The following is a 24,424-nucleotide window of genomic DNA, read 5'->3' as shown; positions in this document are numbered from 1 at the left end:
CTTGGACTGTGGAAAGGAAGGAAAACCAATAGCCTCTCTCCTCTGTTCTCATTTGAAGGGACGTATAACTTTAATGTGCCCCCAGTGAGCCTGAACTGTAAGCATATATAAGGAAGGACCAAGGGCATTATAATAAGATCCAGAAGCATATAAAGGATTATAAAATGCGAAGATCAGCTTTGTACCCTCTTTTCGTTGTAGACAGAACAAGGTGACTTAGGGGGGGAACACAGAACCACTGAGAATGGAGACATGGAAATCAATATCTGAAGGAAGGTGACAATTTCTCTGGATGGCTTCCTTCCTTCCTTTCTTCCTTCCTTCCTTCCTTCCTTCCTTCCTTCCTTTCTTCCTTCCTTTCTTCCTTCCTTCCTATCTTTCCTTCCTTCCTTCCTTCCTTCTGCCACTTTATTGAGATATAATTTTCATACCCTAAATCTGGGGGACTATTTATTTATTTATTTTTCTGATTGTAAGAAAACACAAAGCACCCATAATCCCCAAGTGCAGAGTCAACCACCATTATTAACACTTTGGTATATTCCATTCTTTTTCCTATGCAAATTTATTTCCTTTTGTTTTCTTTTTTTTTTTTTTAAGATTTTATTTTATTTATTTGACAGAGAGAGACACAGAGAGAGAGGGAACACAAGCAGGGGCAGAGGGAGAGGGAGAAGCAGGCTTCCCGCCGAGCATGGAGCCTGATGCGGAGCTCCATCCCAGGACTTTGGGATCATGACCTGAGCCAAAGGCAGACGCTTGACGACTGAGCCACCCAGGCGCCCCTCCTTTTGTTTTCTTTTAAAGCAAAGATGTGATCATACTATATGCAACAATTTTTATTTTGCTCTTTCCTCTTAATGTTATGAGGTCATCTAAGTTTATGTATTTTCATTTTAAACTCATCCATCTAGTCACATGAATTAAACCTCTATTGTAAATGCTTTTCCAGAGAAATTCTACATCTGGGGTTAAAAATTCAGGTGCCGGCAATAACCAGACAGGTAATGTAAGAAGCACTGCAGGGGGGCCGTGGCAGACTTACAAGGGTAGCCTCTGCTTCAGCCCCAGCCCATTGTGGTCATGCAGGAATGCTGGTCCGCTATTGCAGGTCCTCTGATTTTTTAGAAAAGAGATATCTGGAATCTAGATTGTATTGTAGGAAATGTCTTGACTTTTCTAATGTTTTAGCCTCAAATTAAAAAAAAATACAGTTCAGGGGCGCCTTTGTGGCTCAGTCAGTTAAAGCGTCTGACTCTTGATTTCAGCTCAGGTCATGATCTCGGGGTCGTGGGTTTGAGCCCCAGGTCGGGCTCCACGCTCAGCACTAAGTCTGCTTGTCTCTCTCCTTCCTTTCCCTCTGCTCCTCCCCTCCTCCCACTCTCTGTCTCTAAAATAAATAAATAAATAAATAAATAAATAAATAAATAAATAAATAAATAAATAAAACAGAACAAATCTGTAAAAATATATATATGCATATATATGTATATATAGTTCAAGCCAAACAAAATCTGCCAGCCGATCTCTGTCTCAGACAGTGAGTGTGAAGAGCTTCATAAGCAGTAACTCCCTTAATTATCAGAGCAGTCTTGCTCCTCTAACAGTTATTTACTGAGAACCAACAGTGAATAAAGGAGGCAAATTCTTTGCCCTCTTGGAGCTTACATTCTAGTAGGGAGACAGGTAATCTAGTTAAAAAATATTTAGTAGAACATACAGCAATAAGTACTATGGAGAAAAATCAAGCAAGAAAATGAGACAGGGAGTAGGGAGAGCTCTGCTGTTTTAAATGCTATGGCCAGAGGTGGCCTTACTATTTATAATGGCATTTGAGCAGAGACCCCAAGGAGGAAAGAGCTATACAGGGATTTGGGGCAGAAGGGAGAGCAGATATAAAAGCCTGAGACAAGAGCATGCTTAACATATTCACGGAATACAAAGCCAGTGTGGCTGGAATGGTCTGAGCAAGAAATGAGTCGAAGGAGATGCAGTTAGGGCAATAGCAGGGGTCCCCGTTGTATAGAGTCTGAGAAAGAAGAATTATCCGATTTTATAGATGAGAAAACTGGAGCTCAGAGAATTTTGCCCATGCCACACACCTAGGAAATAAGAGAGGTATTTTGAACCCAGGCCCATCTTAATTCCAAATCTCATGTTCTTAGCTACCACACGTGCTACACTAGAGTGCAATAACATGGATTCGGAACGTTCCCACTCCTCTAGCAAGTTCCATGCTACCTGTATTCACATCATTCCCTACCTGTTCTTTGTGCTCCTGCCTCAACCACAGAGAATTACAATGAAAGAATCATAGAACCTTAGACTCAAATAGAACCCTGAGGATTATTGAGACAAAAAGTTTGCACTTTTAAAAATAGTTCTGAGTGGTTGTGCTTTTTTTTAAGACTCTTTGATATATTCCCAGTGCTTATACTTTTGTTCTCTTAATTTTTCAACTGGGTTATATATGAAGGTGATAAAATTCAAAGATTTATTTATTTTTAAGATTTTATTTATTTGAGATAGAGAGCACTGGGGGGAGGATGGGGGCGGGGGGGAGGCAGAGGGAGAGGGAAAAGCAGACGCCCTGCTGAGTCGGGAGCCTAATGTGGGGCCTGATCCCAGGACCTGGAGATCATGACCTGAGCTGAAGACAGACACTTAACCATCGGAGCCATCCAGGCCCCCCTATCTATTTTAGAGAGAGAGAGAGAGAGAGAGAGAGAGTGTGTGTGTGTGTGTGTGTGTGCGCGCGTGCGCGCGTGTGTGCGTGAGTCGGGGAGGGGTGAAGAGAGAGGAGAGAGAGACTCCACAAGCAGACTCCCTGGCTAGGCACAGCGGAGCCCAACAAGGGGCTGGATCCCAGGACCCTGAGATCATGACTTGAGGTGAAATCAAGAGCCAGCCACTTAACCGACTGAGCCACCCAGGCACCGTGAAGGTGACAAAATTCAAAAGGTCAAAAGGGTATACAATCTTAAATACTTTAAAGTCTATTTAACTTAGTCTAATCGACCCTGATCATTTACACGTGAGGCTTGGCAGCAGAGGAAACTGAGACCTAAGGAGCTGGTGTCAAATTGAAGGCCACCCATCCACGAGGAAACCAGGCACCTTGTCCAGACCCCAGTGAATAAGACCAGACTTTGTCTTTTAGAATACCGGTGCATGAAAGAAATTGGGTGGGTCCATCCTTTGATGCCACTGGAATATTTTTCATCTTTTTCCTTTCTTTTTGTATGCCTGCCAGTCCCACTGAAAGATAAGGATCAGGGTTCAGAAAGCCTACCCATTGTGTCCTTTCCCAGGGTGCAGAGCCACTATCATTTGGTTCACATTTTTATTAAAATAAGATGAGTGATTCACTCACATTACAGGCAGAGAATCTTTTACCAGGAAAACCATACTTTGAAAACCATACTTTGAAAAACATGATGGCTTTAAGGAAGAGTAACTGCTAACATCAATTTCCTTTCCCATCCCAGTGCCATTTCCAGTCGCAAAAAAAGTCAGGCACTCTTCTGTCTCTAGCTGCCTCTTCCTCTTAGCCACACATATACATATAATTATAGATAGGGTACGTTATATATGCCCACAAAAGACAGAAAACAGCAGGAAAGACAAAGGTGGATTCATCTGAAGAGATGTATGTGTTTATCTATGTCCAACCCTCTTTCTGGTTCCTTCTGTTTTTGTTTCTTAAGTCTATTTTTTTAGTTGATGGGTAGCCAGAAATCCATCATCATTGGTGGAAGTCAGTGGATTCTGACGAGAGAACAGGCTGTGGTCTTTATAAATACGCCTACATGCTGGCAACAGCCTTCCCCTACTCACACAATCATAGAGAACCAGGGCCTTAGATTGTTTTTTTTCTTTTTAGTCTGTCTTGATTCAACTCACTCTTAGTGAGTAACTTTTAGCCACTGCTTCTTTTTATATTTATTTAGAAGAGAAGGAAGATGCATTTGAAGTAAATCAAATGCATAATCTTTTCCACTTCCTATTTATTCTATGGCTACTTTGGACAGCAGAAAGCCCAGAGAAATACTTTTGTTGGTTTTTTGTTTTCTGTGGCTTGCTTTCTCAGACAAGTCATCAGTTTTGCTGATAACTTTTTAAAATTCCATCCCAGGAGCACCTGGCTGGCTCAGTCAGTAGAGCGTGTGATTCTGGATCTCAAGGTCATGAGTTCAAGATCCACATTGGTGTAGAGATTGCCTAAAAATAATAATATTAATTAATATTAATAAAATTCCATCCCAACCGTCAGTCTGATTTTTTTTTAATTTTTATTTATTTATTTATTTATTTATTTATTTATTTATTTATTTATAGGAGAGAGAGAGCACGAGCTGGGGGGAGGGGCAGAGGGAGAGGGAGAAGCAGACTCCCTGCCAAGCAGGGAGCCCGACCCCAGGACCCTGGGATCATGACCTGAGGCAAAGGCAGACACTTAACTGACTGAGTCACCCAGTCACCCCTGTCAGCCTGATTTTGTTTTTTGGGTTTTTTTTAAGATTTTATTTATTTATTTGACAGAGAGAGACACAGTGAGAGAGGGAACACATGCAGGGGGAGTGGGAGAGGGAGAAGCAGGCTTCCCGCAGAACAGGGAGCCCGATGCGGGGCTCGATCCCAGGACCCCGGGATCATGACCTGAGCCGAAGGCAGACGCTTGACGACTGAGCCACCCAGGCGCCCCAGCCTGGTTTTAAATTGGAAAGGAAAAAGGTAGTTGGAAGCATATTTGTGTGTACATTAAATATACTTTTCTCTTGCTAATCTGTGTTCAATCCTGTTAAAATTGCAGATACAGGTCTATAATGGCTTCAAATGTTTATTATTTTTGTTGTTCCCTTCTCTATTTTCTTATAGAGATTAGCAGCAAGTCACCTAAAAATAGAAAGGGTCTATCATTTTGTTTTGGGGGCAGCAAGGAAGCTGAGAGTCAGGGAGACCACATCTGACCCTGGAGCCAGCCTAGGAGAAGGATGAGAGAAAAAGATGAACTAGCTGGTAGCCGATTTAAATATTAACAGTAATACTAACAATAACAGCAGTTGCGGCTAACATTTACTGCATTCTCATTATGGAATTCACTGTGCTGGCTGTTTTTCATCCATAAGAAGACCTAAAAGCAAGCTGAGGTCCCAGGGTCCCAGGGTCCATATAGCAAGAAAGAAAGGGCATCATAAGGAACTGGCCCATGTTGTGGAAAGAGGCCTTGACCTGGAAAGAGAAGGCTTGCTTAGATCCTGGCTCTACCATTTACTTGGTGATTTTGTCCCTTACTGAGGCTCATTTCCCTTGTTTATAAAAATGGGAACAATACCATTTTCCTCTCCCCATCTCTCAAGGGTCTTATGGGGATCAAAAGTGATAATGCATATGAAAATGGTTTTCATGATTATACAGTCTCTCTATAAATATGACTCATCAGTACTTTCAGTCTGAGATGATAGAAGATTGGCAGTGCATTGACTCTCAAGGAAAGTGGTGTGCACCTGCCTTCAGGCAGGAAGTCTGTTATTCTCTCATCAATAAGAACAAAGGCAAGATAAAATAAACATGAGATAAGGAATAAGATTGTTTTAGCCACCCACTGGCTTGAGCTGGAGGACTTGGATGAATTGTTCCTTTTTGTTACACAGGTGCCATCCCACCTGTGTACCTCAAAAGCAGGAGCGCGATAACAAGAGCAGGTACTGTTTATTGAATACTTTCCCTGGGCCATATACTAGCACTTTAAATTTACTCTCTCTTAATTTTTTTTTATTTGCATATAGTTGACACACAATGTGACATTAGTTGCAGGTGTACAGCATAGTGATTGGACATCTCTGTACATTATGCAATGCTTACCACCAGCGTAGCTACCAGTCTTTTTCTTTTTAAGATTTTATTTATTTATTTGTCCGAGAGAGAGAGCAAGAGAGAGAGAGCACAAGTAGGGGGAGCAGCAGAGGGAGAGGGAGAAGTAGACTCCCTGCTGAGCAGGGAGCTTGATGCAGGACTCTATCCCAGGACCCTGGGATCATGACCTGAGCCAAAGGCAGACGTTTAACCGACTGAGCCACCCAGGTGTCCCCAGTCTTTCTTTTTTTAAATCATCGATTTTAATCTTCTCAAAAACTCTTCACGATTAGTATCAGTATTGTTCGTACTGTTACTATCATTGGTGTTAGTATTAATATTCACTCTTATTTCTATATGGCTTGCTCAGTGTCATGTGGCCAGTTAGCTGAAGAACCAGGATTTGGATCCTGGTTGGCCAATCCAGGAGGCTGCGCTACTTAAGTAGGCACTAAGGGGCTTAGTGGGTGAGTCCCACTTAGGAGTTAGAGTCAGGGCTTTGTAAACCATCCTCCAGAGAGCCCTAGAGTCTTAAAGCAGTGTTTCAGGCCTTCTCTCCCAGCCACTTCATCCCTTGCACTTCTAGGCTAGGTGAGGAGAAGGTTAAGAAAGGCTTTGTTTGGGGCACCTGGGTGACTTAGTGGGTTAAATGTCTGCCTTCAGCTCAGGTCATGATCTCAGGGTCCTGGGATTGAGCCCCACGTCAGGATTCCCGCTCAGTGGGAAGTCTGCTTCTCCCTCTCCCTCTGCCCCCCCACCCCACCCCGGTTGTTCTCTCTCTCTCTCAAATAAATTAATAAAATCTTTTTTTAAAAAAGTCTTTGTTTCTATCTGCATTATACATTGAGTTTCCTTATAAGATTTCCATTGAAAAAAAAGGTGATCTGTTTTAAAATTTTTTTCAACCCTCACATACCACATCTTTCTTATTTAAAGGTGAGAAAATGGAGGCCCAGAAGCGTTGTACCCAGAATAATGTGGTTAGTTATTTGCAGAACTCAGGCTGAGTTCTTTTCTCTGTGTCATAACATGTGTCTGTGGGAGATCAGACCTTTCCCCCCTTCAAAACAAAATGAAAACCCTCATTCTGGTCATAAAAACCCGTGTAAGGAAATTTAAAATGCTGCCTCTTTTTCAAAGCTTGAGTGAGGTTTTCCAGATACACCATCATTGAGAGGGCAGGACGTTTCCTCTCCCAGTAACCATGAGAAGGGACTGAAGTTCTATCTCCACCTCACCTCTTGTGCCTCTTTAACCATTTCTGTTCAGTTCAGAACAGGTTTGGGTCACAGGAGTTCGGCACAGCACTTGCTTCTCCCTGGATAATAATTACACCTTGGCTCTGAAGTCTCTGTTTCAAGGAGCATTTCCTATCTTCCTGTTTCCAACAAAAATGTAAAGTAGCAACACCTGGTAGAGCTGGACTCGCTGGTCTCTAAGATGTGAATGGGTGCAGATACTAGGCTTGAAATAGTTTCCCTGATAAGCTGCTGGGCCCTCCGAGAGCTTATGGCGCCGATATCCTGCCGCACAGTTTGGTGTCCAGAGCTGCCTCCCATTTCCTCAATAAATTGTCAGGAGACAGTGCTCGTGCCAGAGTGGCCAGCCCTGTTGCTACTGCAGAGAGGCTTTCGTTTCTCCTGGCACTGGTGCTTCCTTCCACAATGCCATATGGCTGCCCGCCCTGGCCGTGTGCAGCCCGTTGTGGTTCATGTCATCAAAGCTGTCGAAGACCGTGTCCTCCCCAGAACCCCCAACAGCTCCATCGTGATGGACAAAAGAGAGGGTCTAACATGATATGGGGGATGTTTACCAGATCAGATCAGACCTCTGGTTCAGTCCCACAGTGGGAGCTAGGGACGGCCCAGGTTTAGCCTAACAACCAGAGCAGATAGCCCTGATGTGCCATACACAATCCCTGTGGAAGAATTTTCAGACCCGGATTAGAAATGCTCACATTTCTTTAAATCTTTGATAATACAAACAATTCCTAGGGAGTCTCTTTTGTTCTTTCTAAAAATTGCCATGTAATTGTTACTATGTTTGATTTAATACTTGCCTAGAATGCATATACTGGTCAAACAGAGTCACTTGATGTTGGGCTTAGTCATAATAAAGAAAGAATCTGGCTTTCTGCCTCTGTTTAAATGCACTAAACACGCTCTGGGGAGTAATGGGTTGGCAAAGGATAGTGTTAATAATGGCCCAACTACTCTACCCCACAGGGGTCGATGGAAGCCAGTCCTTCTCCATTCCTTTTGTAAAATCATTTCCCTTTCAGGGAACTAATGATCATTTCCCTCCATTTATAGTATAAAACAACAGTGCTGTCAAAAAAGGCAAAATTTCAGAACTCAGCCTGCTCTTCTTCTGGGGCTTTGCCCGACAGGAACATGGCTCTAGGCTGTTAGCAATCTTCCTGTGATTTGTGGGACCACATGCTACATGGAGAGTGAAGCTGTCAGACAGTCTTGCCTCCTTCCTCTCCTCTCCTCCCCACTCTCCCTCACTGCCGCCCCCCACCCCCGGCCTTGCGGAGTAGCACTGAGAAGTATTTACTCAGCTGCGGACTGGTACCAAAGCCTCAGGACGCTGAGGGTAGGAAGGGGCGGTGTGGTCATGCCCCAAACTATCCATGTCCTTCCGAGCATCCCTTGGCAGAGCAGGCTGGCTGAGGGTGAGTGCCATTTAGAATGAGCATTCACAAGCCCTGCATAAAAGAACATAAAAACAATTGCAACTGAAAATTGGAGAGTCCACTCATGGGCTGTGGTGTTCTCTGGCCTCTGTGGCCTCCCATTGAGATTATGCAGCTAACCAACTAGAGGTTGTTCAATCCACTGGGATTCCCCATGGCTTGGTAGCATTTCATTATCTCTAGCTCTTGTCCTGGCACAAGCTCACCCAGCCATCAACATGTAGGCACTTACACAAATAAATTCAGACTAAACCCCACTTCATCCCCCATCCTTTTGGAGCTAAAAACGCTTAATTTCAGCTTTGGGAAAGCCTTTCTCTGAGTAAGGGACAAAGACATGGCCCTAGTTCCTTCTGTCTGGCACTCCTCCTCTGGTCTCCTTTAATGACACCACTCTAGCCCTGGAAAAGGCACCATTTCTCAAGAAGGGCAGAGGCATCTGAGTCTACAACCGCAGTTCTTCTGAGCAAATGTGTGGGCACACATGGTGGTCTTCAAGGAGGAGGTAGAGATGACTAAGCTGCCCCCACAGAGCTTCAGAGACAGGAATTTCGACAGCAAGAAGGCAGACCAGATGTGGAAAAGACAAGAGAAGGTCTTCATCCTTCTTTTCCAAGAAAGAAGGAGGTGAGAACAAGTTAGCCCTGGTTATTGGGCACCAGTTAATTTCTGATTAGATTCATTTCCTTTGTCAAAATAACCTCACCTATCACCCTCTAGGATTAGAGTGGAGATAACCAACCAAAGAATATTCTGAGTCAGGACTGGTTATCCTGAAAACTATAGTATTCACGCTAGAGTTGTAACAGTGGTAAAGGGAATTAATATGAAGTAAACCCTAGGCTTCCTCTGATTTTCATGATAGAATTGGTGATATATTCCTATGAAAACAAATACGCAAGCTGACTGGATTGAGCACTTAATAAGAAGGTGCTAGGAGTCAGCAAGCACATGGAATGTAGTCTGCCTGCCGGGATGTATCGTGTTCGCTGAGAATTGTGGTACCCACTGAACAGGACATTTCCCATTTTCAGCACTTTACAGCTCCTAGCATCTCCTCACATCCCCCCAAATTTGTAGACATGCCTCCTGTGCCTGGAGAGGCCCCATCTCTTCTTTTTTTTTTTTTTAAGATTTTATTTCTTTATTTGAGAGAGAGACACAGCGAGAGAGGGAACACAAGCAAGGGGAGTGGGAGAGGGAGAAGCAGGCTTCCCGCGGAGCAGGGAGCCCGATGCGGGGCTCGATCCCAGGACCCTGGGACCATGACCTGAGCCGAAGGCAGACGCTTAACTGACTGAGCCACCCAGGCGCCCCGAGGCCCCATCTCTTGAACTTGGGGTTGTGCGTTCGAGCCTCACATTGGGGGTAGAGGTTACTTTAAAAAAATGTTTAAAAATAATAAATTGCCAGGCGCCTGGGTGGCTCAGTTGGTTAAGCGACTGCCTTCGGCTCAGGTCATGATCCTGGAGTCCCGGGATCGAGTCCCACATCAGGCTCCCTGCTCAGCGGGGGGTCTGCTTCTCCCTCTGACCCTCTTCCCTCTCGTGCTCTCTCTCATTCTCTCTCTCAAATAAATAAATAAAAATCTTTAAAAAAATAATAATAATAAATTGCCTTATTTGGGGTGCCTGGGTGGCTCAGTCGTTAAGCGTCTGCCTTCGGCTCAGGTCATGATCCCAGCGTCCTGGGATCGAGCCCCGCATCGGGCTCCCTGCTCCACGGGAAGCCTGCTTCTCCCTCTCCCACTCCCCCTGCTTGTGTTCCCTCTCTCGCTGTCTCTCTCTGTCAAATAAATAAATAAAATCTTAAAAAAAAAAATTGCCTTATTGGATTTTTACAACAACCGCATTAGGTAGGTACTGTGGTTATTCACGTTTCTAAGAAGAGGAAACCAAGGTTCACAGAAGTTGTGTAACTTGTCCAAATCATACTAGTGGTTAAGGAGTAGAGCCGGGCTTTGAAGCCGGGTCATCTGATTACAAAGTCTGGGCCCTGTGCAATCTAATGTGGCCCGCCCCGAGGGTATCTATATGTTTAACTTCAACAGAAAGTCTGTCAGTCACCTGGTGTGAACAGTCCTACCATCAGAAGTCAAGTCCTCCCCAAACCAGCTGGATCGCACCTGCTGGAGTAGAACTCGCGGGACCTTTGGAGCTAGACAGGCTTAGGTCTAAATCACCATTCTCCCTCCTCTGACTCGCTCTATTTCCTTGAGAAGGTAATTAACCTTAGTTCAAGAAACCCTTGTTTCTTTATTTCTAAAATAATATTAGCAAATACTAACAGTGCTTTTGATGGACCAGACATTGTTCTAAGTACTTTACATTAACTCACAACAAGTGTATGATGGGGGCGCCTGGGTGGCTCATTCGGTTAAGTGGCTGCCTTCGGCTCAGGTCATGATCCCGGGGTCCTGGGATGGAGCCCCTCATCGTGCTTCTTGCTTAGTGGGGAGCCTGCTGCTCCCCTTGCTTGTGCGCTCGCTCACTCTCTCCCTCTCTCTCTGACAAATAAATAAATAAAATCTTTATTTAAAAAAAACAACTGTATGATGGTGGTACTATCATTATCCTCATTTTATAGGTGGGGAAACTGAGGCACAGAGAGTTTAAAGGTCCAGTAATTTGAAGTCAGTGGCAAAGCTGGGGTTTGGACCCAGGTCGGATAACTCTGGAGTCCATCTACAAGCCACAGTGCTAAACCGTACTGCCTCTGGAAAGGAGAGGGTCAAGGACGTAAAAACCCCTGGTCCAGAGCCAGGCACCCAGTCAATGGGACTGTTACAAGGTGGAGAATAAGAATGTTTAACAGCTCTGACCACCCACAGAAAGAAAGGCACCAGTTTGTGGAGAGTGTTCTAATTTTGATCTTATACCAAAGCCATCTTGTGCCTTTGCCTTTGAGTTTTCGGGACCTGCGGGCTGAAGCTTTCCCAGTTGGGGATGTGGGGTTCCTTTGGAGAAGGCATCTGTTGGTACATACCACTCAGCTTCCCTGCACCTGCCAGGAGGACGGGAGCCTGGCAGGTGGGCGGGGCTGGGAAATGGCGGCACGGGGTGTACTCCTTCCCCACCCCCAGGTGGCCTCTGGCCCAGCACCACTGGCTCTGCCTGCTGGGGCTACAGTCTTGTCTGTTGACAGTAATTAGACCTTTCAGACTAAATTTCTTACATGAAAAAAAATCCCAATTCACTTGAATTGTCTCCTTGATCCAGTTCACCTGGAGCTCTTTAGTTCCTGCAGTTTGTTTGGAGGGAAAAACAAGCTCTTAAGCCTTCACACATTACAGCTGATAAGATCAAGGTGCTGAAAATGTTGGTTGGGTAAACGTTGGAGCCCGACTGCCTGAGTTTGAATTCCAGTTCTACCTCTTAAGCATCCATGACCTGAGTTGCATCTGTGAAATAGGGATAACCATAGTGAAGATTAAATGAGTCGACGTAGGAAAACCCTTGCGAGAACAGTGCCTGGCCCCTAGTAAGTGCTCAGAAAACGTTGGCTCTCAATATTAAGCTCATCCAGGCCTCACACCCCCATCTTTCCCTCCCAGCCTAGGATTTTGCTCTGGGAAGCCATGTTCCCTTCCTGTCCCCCAGGCTCTGGACCCTTCTTTTCTCACTCACCAGATAGATGACAATTGACCCTTGAACAACACGGTTTGAACTGCACAGGTCCCTTTGTACGTGGATTTTTTTTTTAATACAGTACCGTAAATGTATTTTCTCCTTATGGTTTTCTTAATATCACTTTCTTTTCTCTAGCTCACTTTATTGTAAGAATACAGTATAAAGGGGCGCCTGGGTGGCTCAGACGGTTAAGCACCTGCCTTCGGCTCAGGTCATGATCCCAGGGTCTTGGGATCTAGTCCCGCATTAGGCTCCTTGCTCAGCAAGGAGTCTGCTTCTCCCTCTCCTTCTCTGCTTCTTCTTCTCCCTCTGCCACTCCCCCTGCTTTGTGCTCTCTCACTCTTGCTCTCTCTCAGATAAATAAATAAAATCTTAAAAAAAAAAGAATAAGTATAGGAATACATATACAAAATATAAGTTAATTGACTATGTTATCAGTAAGACTTCTAGTCAACAGCAGGCTATTAGGAGTTAAGTTTTGGGGGGAGTCAAAACTTATACAGGGATTTTTGACTGCACAGGGGGTTGGTGCCCGTAACCCCACATTGTTCAAGGGCCAACTGTATTTCATCTCTCTAAGCCTCCGTGTCCTTATCTAAGTGGGACTGGGAATAATGGAGTCTCCTTCATAAGGTTGTTGTGAAGTTTAAGTGAGTTAATTCAAGGCTTGGTGACTATTCAGTCTCATTACTGTTGTTCCTGAGGCACAAAGGGTTGCCTGAAAGGGCTTTTGAGATCTTGGAGAGCTCTCAGAAGGCCCAAAGTAGGCATTTAGGGTTAACTAGGGTCTGAGTGTAAGCCTCAGGAGCTGGGGAGACTGCTGGCTTGTTTGTTGCTAGGACAGTGGCTGGGGCTGAGCAGGCCTGTGGTAATAGTGAACGAATGAATACTGCAAAAGAGTATTTAAAAGCACGTTTGGTTCAGGGGCACTTGGGTGGCTCAGTCGGTTGGGCATCTGCCTTTGGCTTGGGTCATGGTCCTGGGGTGCTGGGACCGATCCCTGCATTGGGCGCCCTGCTCGGTGGGGAGTCTGCTTCTCCCTCTCCCTCTAACCCTCCCCCTGCTGGTGCACTCTATCTCTCTCAGATGAATAAATTTTTTAAAAATCTTAAAAAAAATAAAAGCAGATTTGGCTCAGGCAACCTGACAGAGAATTCTCAAGGCAGACCACTCCTGGGTGTTTAAGCATGTAAACTCAGCTGGGAACACTTTCTTCTTCCCTCCTATCTTTGCCCCCAGGACTTAAAAACAAAACTAAAATATCCCCCATTGTTTCGTGTTACTGTGTTCTAGACAATCTGCTAACTACTTTATAGACATCATCTGTTTTAATCTTGACTTCAACCCTGAAAGGTAAGCATCATCATTCCCATTTTACAGATGAGAAACTGAGATTTAGAGAGATTGAGCAATTTGCCCAAGGTTGCACAACAAGTAAATTGCAGAGCTGAGATTTGAACCCTAACCTGAGGGACAGGACAGGGACAGCTCCTATTTGCTCATCAATGTTCTGATTTTGGAACAAGTCTTATCACTCACCATTCCCCCAAATACCCACTACACAACTGAGGAGTGTCTCCAAGTAGCAGAGGCCTCTCGCTCAAAATCATGTGGCCTTGATATTATCTAGCCATTACATTAATAGAAGTAGAACTGCTGTCTTTGGGGCACCTGGGTGGCTCAGTCGGTTAAGCATCTACCTTTGGCTCAGGTCATGAGCTCAGGGTCCTGGGATTGAGCCCCACATGGGGCTCTCTGCTCAGCAGGGAGTCTGCTTCTCCCTCTCCCTCTGCCTTTGCCTCCCACTCATGCTCTTTCTCTCTCAAATAAAATCTTAAAAAAAAAACCAAAAAACTGTCTTCCACAATTAAGGTGGCAAAAGTTCTCTATTTGCCTGGACTTTCATTCGTCTCTTTATCTATCTTCCTCATTTTACATTTAGGAAAGTCAAGTTCTAGAAGTGGTGAACAGGATGTGTTCTGTTATTCTGATGTATTTAGTATTTCCAAGAGCTATTGTTGCATTAGAGAAATACAGAATGATTTTTATAAATCATTCTTCTGTCCTTGGAAACAAATATTTGAAGTACATGAGTTATAATATCATCAAGAACCTAAAGAGAGGGGCGCCCGGGTGGCTCCGTCATTAAGCGTCTGCCTTCGGCTCAGGTCATGATCCCAGGATCCTGGGATCAAGCCCAGCATCGGGCTCCCTGCTCTGCTTCTCCCTTTCCCACTCCCCCTGCTTGTGTTCCCTCTCTAGCTGTGTCTCTCTCTGTCAAATAAATAAATAAAATCTTTTAAAAAAAAAAGAATCTAAAGAGAGCTGAGGGTCTGGAAACCAGGAGGCTGAGATTGATGCCCAACCTTGTTTTTCTTGATTAAATATGAGAGTTACACAGTTCTCTGGGCTTCTCATTTTTCTCTACCTGGTTTACCCTCCCAAGGATATCTTGTAGGTAATTTGGGGGGACAAATATGGATTTCTGTGAAACACTTGGACCTCCAGGAATGGTATCAGATATATCCACCAAAGCTTGGCCTAGGAAAGCAATGACGATTCAAAGATAGAACTTTCCTTTGCAGGCATATTTGTGCTTCACTGACATTGCATTTTTTACACACTGGAGGTTTGTGGCAACCCTGCATTGAGCAAGTTGATCGGCGCCATTTTCCCAACAGCATTTGCTCACTTCGTGTCTCTGTGCCATGTTTTGGTAATTCTCAAAACATTTCAAACCTTTTCATTATCATTATGGTTATCTGTGATCAGTGATTACAACTTGCTGGAAGCTCAGGTGATGGTTAGCATTTTTTAGCAATAAAGTATTTTTAAGTTAAGATGTGTACTTTTTTTTACACATAATGCTATTGCACATTGAATAGACTACAGTTTAGTGTAACCATAACTTCTATATGCACTAGAAAACCAAAAAATTCATTTGATTCACTTTATTGAGCTATTTGCTTTATTGCAGGGATCTGAACCAAACCCACAGTGTCTCCAAGGTATGCCTGGATTTACTTCCTGCCAGAAATCTCTCCTCTTTATACAGGGAGTTCTGGAGTGAGAATAATGTGGGAACCCATTAGACTCAATAGCTTTTCTCCCTTCCCTTCACCTTTCCTGCCCCTTACCTCAAATCTCTGAGACCATGAGGGGCTCTTCCTCCATCCCTTGAAGAACAAAACCTCTGACCAGGCTGTGCCCGAGGTCAGGCGAGTGAGGAGAGGAAAGTGCACACCCCATTGTGGCCAAGACGAAGGCCACAAAAGCCATCTTGATCCTTTGACCTACATTGACGCTGAGTCTGTTGCTTTGGTGTCCCTGACTTTGGCAGTGTGGTTAGTCTAACTCTCTGCCCCCACCTTGAATTGAGCTTTGATGAAAAAGTAGTAGGAGTCTAGGCCTCTCCCTGGAGATTTGGGGTTTTTATCTTGGAAAAGCATCAACCAAACTAGCAGGGCAGGAGATCTGGATTCCTGTGGCTTGGGCTAACTTAGGTCCAAAGAAACCAAGTGCCTATGATCATCATCTTCATTCCGCAAATGTGGCCATGCCCTCTGGATTCCCTTCTCTCGCTCGTTCTCCCAGTTAGGCTGGCTGGCAGGTTACCTGCTCTTGCTCTACCATTAACTTGTCTCTCCATATGTAAAATGCTTTGGTGTACAGAATACCTGTGGACTGCTGCCACCTGGCTGGTCTAAAACCTTTTGGCTTTGGTCCGCGCAGTAGCAAAACAACCTTTACACATCAGTGTATTTCCTCTCCCTTGGGATCCCGAGATTTGCCTCTCTGGTTTTCTGATGGGCTAAGAGAGCCTCATCCGGGCTCATCTCTCCCAGACCACTGCTTTGGTATATCAGGATTCATTTGGTTGCCTTGATTGTGTATCTGGAACATTTGTCTTGGCTTCCTATAACAGGATGACCAGAGTTGTGTGCAATCCTGGATGACAGAGTAGTAAGGCCTGTGGGTTGCTATGATGTATTCTTCTCCATATACTGCAAGACTGAGTTTGCCTTAGTAGTGCTTCCAGATATTCTGTGGATGGTCTTTGGGCATATTGTGGCAAATGTTACCATGCCAGAGAACTTCAGCAGATTTAACCAGCTTTGAAATGACTCGTTCTTGTGGATTTTCATACCCAAGGAAAACCAAACTAAGAAGGCTGATCAAGGTGCCCCTCTTGTTCTCTTCTCACCAACCATTTTTCAAACCAGTAAAACTCCTTTAGCCAAAATGTTGTAGCTGGGTATCTTTCACCCAGGAAAAACTTTGTAGAAACAGTGATCTTAAAATGTCACCCCCAGAGGTTAGTGGCCTGCGCACCCATAACACTGACTCAGCTCTTTGTAAGAGCTGCTCTGCTGAGACGAAGTCCGAAACCCTGGGAAGGGCCAAAGAGAGAGCAATACCTTCCCACACAGGGACCTAATGTGTTCCTCTCCGTTTCAACTTCAGATTTGCTGACCATGAGAGAGTATCACTGCTTGCTGCAATTGCTATGTCCGGATTTCCCGCTGGAGCTCACTCAGAAAGCAGCCAGGTATGTCCCCGGGGCTCTAGAAGCCAGTTCAGCCCTCTGTGTGCCAGGGCTTCTTAGAGAAACCAGAAATGTATACAAACAAACAAACCATTAGGAAGAATAAAAAACCATTAGGGAGAAACTGGCATTTGGAGGGGGGGGGTCTATTTGGAATTTGCCCCAAAACATAATACTCACTTTCTGCCATTTCCAAAGGGAAGCCAAATGATCCTTTGTGGTTTCTGTGGGGAGACTTCGGGTCTGCAGATAGAGTTGAGGGGTGGTGAGATGAAGAGGCAAACACACACACATACACACACAGAAACCTCTAGAGAATATCCTGAGAAGAGAAGAGACAAGAGTTGGCAGAGACCAGTGAAGGAGCGGATTGAGGTTGGAGACTGGAAAGGCATGAAGGTGATAAAGCCCATCTGAGGGAAGGATAAATTGTATTATTTCTGCTAAAAGATTCTCAAGATTAGTCCAGAACCAGGAAGACTTGGCAGAAATAGTTTAGAACCCCCTAATTTCTGCATTTGGTTTCACAGTCATTCACATTTTTTAACCAAATGAGGTCTTTGGACTATGCCTCCGTTAACTTCCTTAACACGGAATTTGAGCTAAGGTTGCAAATGGAAGGATTTCAAAAATTGTGTTGTCTGAAATTGTCAGAAAAGAGGATTTTTAGGAAAACTGTTGTACTATATGTGATGGATACCTGTCCTTATACATTTGTCCAAAGCTAGAGAACATACAACAGCAGGAGTGAAGGGTAATGTAAAGTACGGACTTTGGGTGATGATGATATATCAGCGTAGGTTCATCAGTTGTAAGAAACATTCCACTCCGGCGCAGTGCGGGATATTAACAATGGAGAAGGCTGTGCGTGATGGGAGCAGGGAGCATATGGGAGATCTCTGCACCTTCCCCTCCATGTTGCTGTGAACCTAAAACTGCTCTAAAAAAGTAAAGTCTTAATAATATTTTTTTAAATGCCCATCTTACCTAAATCATAATGTATGCATTTACCGTCATTGTTTCATTTAAATTCATTTACTTTAATTATCTCCCTTAATCCTTATAAAAACTGTTACCTTCCTATTTCCTGAAGAGGAAACTGATATAACTCAAAAACAAAACAAAAACAAAACAAAACAAAAAAACGAACAGGAAGCGGAGGCTCAAAGAGGTCAAGTATATGGCCTGAATTTACTGATAGCTTGGAAGTAGCAGAGGCATGACTTGAACCCAAGACTGCCTGAATCCAGAGACTTTGCTCTTAACCTCCTCACGCTCCTACCTGCTCGTATTGTGAAATCATTTCTTCGTGGTGGTTCAACCCACTGAAACCACAGCTGCATTGGCTATACTATCCCCAGAACCCTCTCAGTCCTTCTGAAATGAGCCAACCAGCTCCTCTGCCAACTAAAGAGATGGGAAGTCCTCTGCTGCCAACGATGGGCTCCAGCCTCACACTGGGGCAGGCTGTTTGCCGGTCACGGCTCATGCACTGATTTTGCTGGTCAAAACTTTGCCATGTGCAAAACTTGTTTAGTGATCACATACCCCAAAATCTTTTTCCCCCCCATTGTTCAGTGGATACTTAACTCTTCCAGGGGCAATCGGCCATTGGTAAAAGCTGCAGTTCAACTTTTATCATTTTAACTTGCCTATTATCCAAAGGAGATTTAGATTTTTTTCCCCCATAGTTGAAAATAAAATGTGGGAGATTATCTCTTGCAATTTAAAAGCAGCCAAGTAAGGGCGCCTGGGTGGCTCAGTTGGCTAAGTGTCTGCCTTCAGCTCAGGTCATGATCTCAGGGTCCTGGGATCGAGTCCCACATTGGGCTCCCTGTTCAGCAGGGGGCCTGCTTCTCCCTCCCTCCCTCTGCCTACAGCGCCCTCTGCTTATGTGCTTGCGTTCTCTCTCTCTGTCTCCGTCAAATAAATAAATAAAATCTTTTACAAATAAATAAATAAATAAGTAAAAGCAGCCAAGTAGAGTTATCTTGAGATTTCTTTTTTTTTTTTTTTAAAGATTTTATTTATTTATTTGAGAGAGAGAGAATGAGAGACAGAGAGCACGAGAGGGAAGAGGGCAGAGGGAGAAGCAGACCCCCTGCTGAGCAGGGAGCCTGATGCGGGACTCAATCCCGGGACTCCAGGATCATGACCTGAGCCGAAGGCAGTCGCTTAACCAACTGAGCCACCCAGGCGCCCCTATCTTGAGATTTCTAATGACAGCTCCCCTTGGGGTCAGATCACTTTAAGGAAGATTCAGCCCCAAAATTTTAGGGGGAAAACTCGGTACTCTTAAAGATCGTACTATGATTTCTACATAGCCGGATGATAAAAATCAACTGTGATCTTTAACTGAAGAATTCCTAGAGAACAGTTAGTGTGTGTGTGTGCACTACATGAGGGCAGGCAGGATCTATACCAGACTTGTTTGCTGCTGGATGCCTGTCGCTCAGCACAGTTCCTAGATGCATGCTACACACTCTGTCTCCTGACTGCATGAACATATGAATGACATCCCTTGTCAGGCATTTTACATGGTTCTAATAGTCCATGGTTCTAAGTAACTCTAAGAACAAAAATCAGCAACTGTATCCTATATTCATTTGTTCATTCACTTATATATTCATCACAAATTTTTCACAGCTTTTTGGGGATACAATTCACATACCATCTCATTCACCCATTTAGATTATAAAATTCAATGGCTTTTGGTATATTCACAGAGGATATTCATACCCATCACCACAGTTAATTTTGGAACATTTTAATTACCCCCAGAAGAGATCCTGCACTCCTTAGCCATTACTCCCCAATTCCTCCCTCGTCACCAGCCCTGGGCAAGCACTAATCTGCTTTCCGTCTCTATAAATTTGCCTGTTCTCGATCTTTCAAATAAATCCAGTCATGTAAGATGTGGTCCTTTGTGACCAGTTTCTTTCACTTAGCGTCATGTTTTCAGGGCTCATTTCTGTCATAGCAGGTGTCAGTAGGTTTCATCAGATGTTTCTGGAGTGCTGATTTCGTGCCAGGAGCTCTTATGCTCCTGGCAGATAAAGTTCGGGCCCCTCGAGGAGCTTAACATTGGGCTCCATTGCTGCCTGCCACCACTCTGTGACATCTCCCCTTGGTTTCTGACCTCCTTTTCTGAAAGGTGGATGGCAAGTTAATGAGGGTGACCTTCTGGACAATTTTCAACCCCCAGCAGCCACAGCTTTGCACTTGTCCCGCCCATCTCCCATACCCTCCCAACAATCTGATACGTGTAAGTACGCAAAATTAGAACAGAAGTCACACAGTCATCTCCAATTCATGGATTCTTTTTTTTTTTTTTAAGATTTTATTTATTTATGTGGCAGAGAGAGACACAGCGAGAGAGGGAACACAAGCAGAGGGAGTGGGAGAGGGAGAAGCAGGCTTCCTGCAGAGCAGGGAGCCCGATCATGACCTGAGCCGAAGCCAGACGCTTAACGACTGAGCCACCCAGGCGCCCCTCCAATTCACGAATTCTTACAATTATTGATACCAGCCGACTTCTGGAGTGGCGTTCCCCTAGCTGTGGCCAGAAGTGAAGCTTATCCCCTCCTCACCAAAACGCCTACTGTGTGACAGAAAATTTAGCCCTTTCCAGGAGGAGGAGGAAGCCCTGTAGCCAGTCCTCGTCAGTAGCAGTGCGAGGGGACTCTGAGGATGCGAGGATAAACAACAGAAGGGCCCAGTGCTCGGGGCGCCTGGGTGGCTCAGGTGGTTGGGCATCCGCCTTCGGCTCGGGTCATGATCTCAGGGTCCTGGGATCGAGCCCCACATCGGGCTCCCAGCTCGGCAGGGAGTCTGCTTCTCCCTCTCCCTCTGCCTCTCACCCTCCTTGTGCTCTCTTTCCCTTTCTCAAACGAGTAAAGAACAAATCTTTAAAAAAAAGAAGGGCCCAGCGCAATCCTCGGGGTACTGGCTATGAAATTAGAGGTGAATTCAGGACTGGGGGAAGTTTGTTGGCTCCCTGTGTATCAGGCTTTTGGGTCAACCCCGCCTCCCCAGGGCCATTCTTTCCCCACTCTGCTCCAACTGGTGTGTGTATAGAAAAAAATTGTATATATCCCAGAAAGTGTTCTCTAATAGTTTAAGCTATTCATATTTTGTCCTGAAGGTCAAGATCCCAACTTCCTCACACACAAGACCAGGCTTCTGATCAAAATCACAGTGGGGGGTGGTCAGGCCTCCAAGGCAACTACTGTTGCCAGAAGGGGCCTTGCATTCCTCCGTCTCATGGCTGGGCTGACTTTATTCGGGTCCCCGAGGTCTGGGGACAGGCGGCAGAAGGAGGCTCCAGTCTGTGATGATGTGTGCAGAGAAGAATGTCATCCACAGGCAGCTGTGCTCCAGAGCCTGTTTGGGGACCTGGCGTCTCACGTGTGCCTGGCTTAGGGGCCACGAGCACTGTGCTCGGGCCCTGGGGCAGCAGGTGTGAGCAGGAAGCACAGGAAAGGAAAGACAGCAAATGGGCTGCAGGACAGGCCTACCCACAGATGCCCCCCACCTCATGCATTCCCGCAGCAGTGGAGGGCATTAAGTAGGTTTGTTTTTGTTTTGTTTTGTTTTGTTTTGACAGAGAGAGAGACACACACAGCAAGAGAAGGAACACAAGCAGGGGGAGTGGGAGAGGGAGAAGCAGGCTTCCTGCTGAGCAGGGAGCCCGATGCGGGGCTCGATCCTAGGACCCTGGGATCACGACCTGAGCCGAAGGCAGACGCTTAACGACTGAGCCACCCAGGCGCCCCGCATTAGGTAGTTTTATCCTTAAATCTCTGTCTCCATCCCCCATGGACTGTGAGGCTTTCCCTGAAGGTGAGGAGCATGCAGTTGGAGCCAGACTTCTTGAGCTCAAATCCCCGTTTCACAGTTTACCAGCTTGTGCCCTTGGGAAAGTTATTTAATGTTTTTGAGCCTCAGTCTCCTCATTTGTCAAATGGAAATAATAATAGTTGTCATAATTGAAGAAGTATGTCATGTGCTTAAAGTAATGCCTGGTACAGAGTAAACTTTCAATGTTAGAAGTGGTAGTACTAACCCTGACCTGTAAGAGCACAAGCATCATGGCCTTGGAAAGACCAGACGGTCCATGCCACTGGTGTGCTATTAACTGGATGACCTTGAGGATTTCTCATAACTTCTCTAAGCCTTGTTTCCATATCTGTAAAATGGGGAATAATAGACAATAACTCATAGGGTGGTGTAAGTTTTAACAACAACAACAAAATTATATATATATTATATATAACATAATATACATATAATATATGATATACATATATATTACATATTATATAGTATACATATATAACATAATATATATAATTTTGTTGTATACATACATTGTATATATATAGTTTGGCACATTGTACACCTTCAATATATAATAGTTTCTTGCTGTTAAAATAATGTTGGCATTATTTTTACCAGATTTTTAAAAAAATAAACGAGAATTTCCTCAGCTCCCTAAGGCAGTTATTTCTGGCCTTTTTTCACTTCAGAACACTAAGAAAAAAATATACATATAACAAGAAGTCAGTAGAGATAGAACTGCCCGTGATTAGCCTGCAGGCTCTGGCCCCTTCCCTCCTGGGCCAAGAGGATCATCACACCTGTAACCCATTCAAGGTGCAAGTGACATGGGGTCACCTGCAAGGCTTATTAAAGCCCAGATGGCGCATTCCATCCCCAAAGTTTGGTGAATCCTAGGTGGGTCTCTAAAATTCATATTCCAAAAGCTTCCCAGGTGACGCTGACAGTCTGGGACGACACTGGGAGAAGTACTGATTCAGGGTATTGCGGGCCAGTCTCAACCTGGCGTTTTTAGAATTCATTGCATCAAAAGGAATTACATTTCCTTCTCTCTCTTGTCATCTAAAACACGATTTAACTCACTTCTCCCTCACCGAAGCCCAATTCCCTAATGAGTAATACATGTTTAATAGGGAAAGCTCTTTTATCATGGTTATGTGCTAAATACACATAGTGACCCGAAAACACACAAGCTCCTTAGGAATCTGGTTTTAGACATAGCAACTCACCCCCATTTAAGAGGGTCACTTTTCAGCTGGCCCCTGTGTCACAAAGGCCAGATACCTAATGGTGAAGGACTTAAGTGCTGGAGCCAGACAGCCTGGGACTCAAATCCCAATTCTTTCACTTACTGGCTTGCGATACTGACCAATTTCTCTAAGCCTCAATTTCTTCATCTGTAAAATGGAAATAATAATAACACCTGCCCCATAAAATTGTTTTTAGGATTTAATGAAATAATGCATGTAAAATGCCTGTCACGCGGCCCTCAAAAAATATCACCTATTTTAAGAAATTGTAACGAGTGAATGGGGAGTGGTTCCTGTATTCATTTTTCAAATGTTTCCTGAGCATCTACTATCTGCCAAACTTCATGCCTTGCACTGAGGAGACAGCTTTATGCTTTCTTAATGTCTGTCTTACTTTATGCCTCTCCCTGGCAATATCTTTCCGCCTAGATATCTTCCCCGGCTTGCCCCAAAGAGCTTTTGCCAAAACAGACCATCCTTTCCTTCTCCATTCTTTCATTCACCAAATAGATATCAAGTGCCTCTTATGTGCTGGTCCTTATCCTTGTGAAGAGGCTAACGGGAAGCCAATTAGATGTCATTCTACCACTCAAGGAGCTTACAAACTGATAGAGCTGCAGACATTAAATAAATGAAGTGCCAAGTGCTATAGGAACACACAAACAGGAGACTAGACCTAACCTGGGGAATCATGAAAGGCTTTTCCATGAGTAAGAGACGTTGAGTTTGGGGCCTAAAGGATTAGTAAGAGATGACCATGCCCTAACAGCTAAGAAGACTTAGTTACGAGGTCACCATAACTAAGATAGTATGGTCCTGGGGCGCCCGGGTGGCTCAGTCGTTAAGCATCTGCCTTCGGCTCAGGTCATGATCCCAGGGTCCTGGGATCGAGCCCCACATCGGGCTCCCTGCTCTGCGGGAAGCCTGCTTCTCCCTCTACCAGTCCCTCTGCTTGTGTTCCCTCTCTCGCTGTGTCTCCCTCTGTCAAATAAATAAAATCTTAAAAAATAATAATAATTTAAAATTTAAAAAAATTAAAATAAAAAAAAAAGATAGTATGGTCCTAGAGTAAGGACAGACAAATGCATCACAGCAGACAGGCCAAAGCAGACCCACGCATTTATAAAAACGTGATATATAAAAAGATAACATCGCAGAGCAGTAGGGAAAAGGATGATTCAATAAGCATTGATGGGGCAATTTGTTACTCACATAGGAAAAAATAAAGTTAGGTTCCTACTTCATATCATATTCAGAAGTCAGTTTCACATAGATGACAGACCTACATGTGGAGGGCAAAACTATAATATTCTTAGAAGAGAGGAAAATATATTTATGGCTAACAGGTATCTTAAGATACAAAAAGCCAAGAGGTACCTGGGTGGCTCAGTCAGTTAAGCATCTGACTCTTGGTTTTGGCTTGGGTCATGACCTCATGGCTCCTGAGACTGAGCCCCACGTGGGGCTCTGTGCTCAGCGGGGAGTCGGCTTGGATATTCTTCCCTCTGCCCTCCCCCCACTCTCTCTTTTCTCTCTCTCTCTCTGAAATAAATGAATAAATCTTTTTTTAAGAAAAAGATTTAAAATTTTCTGCTCAACCAAAGAT

General features: G+C 44.5%; 1 protein-coding gene across 1 annotated transcript in view; it reads left to right on the top strand.

Annotated features, from left to right (window-relative positions):
- CSTPP1 (centriolar satellite-associated tubulin polyglutamylase complex regulator 1) overlaps positions 1-24,424 on the top strand; it is a 182,717-nt gene that overhangs the window by 143,894 nt on the left and 14,399 nt on the right. The window contains exon 4 of the mRNA XM_045893773.3: positions 16,648-16,732. Within this exon, the coding sequence (XP_045749729.1) occupies positions 16,648-16,732 (85 nt within the window). The remainder of the gene's footprint in view (positions 1-16,647; positions 16,733-24,424) is intronic.

This window comes from Mirounga angustirostris, unplaced genomic scaffold (assembly GCF_029215605.1).
Source record: "Mirounga angustirostris isolate CCGP_5_RB_7025 unplaced genomic scaffold, mMirAng1.0.hap1 SCAF_13, whole genome shotgun sequence".
Lineage (NCBI taxonomy): Eukaryota > Metazoa > Chordata > Mammalia > Carnivora > Phocidae > Mirounga > Mirounga angustirostris.
Note: the sequence above shows the minus strand (reverse complement) of the source record. Positions and strands in the feature narration are given on the sequence as shown.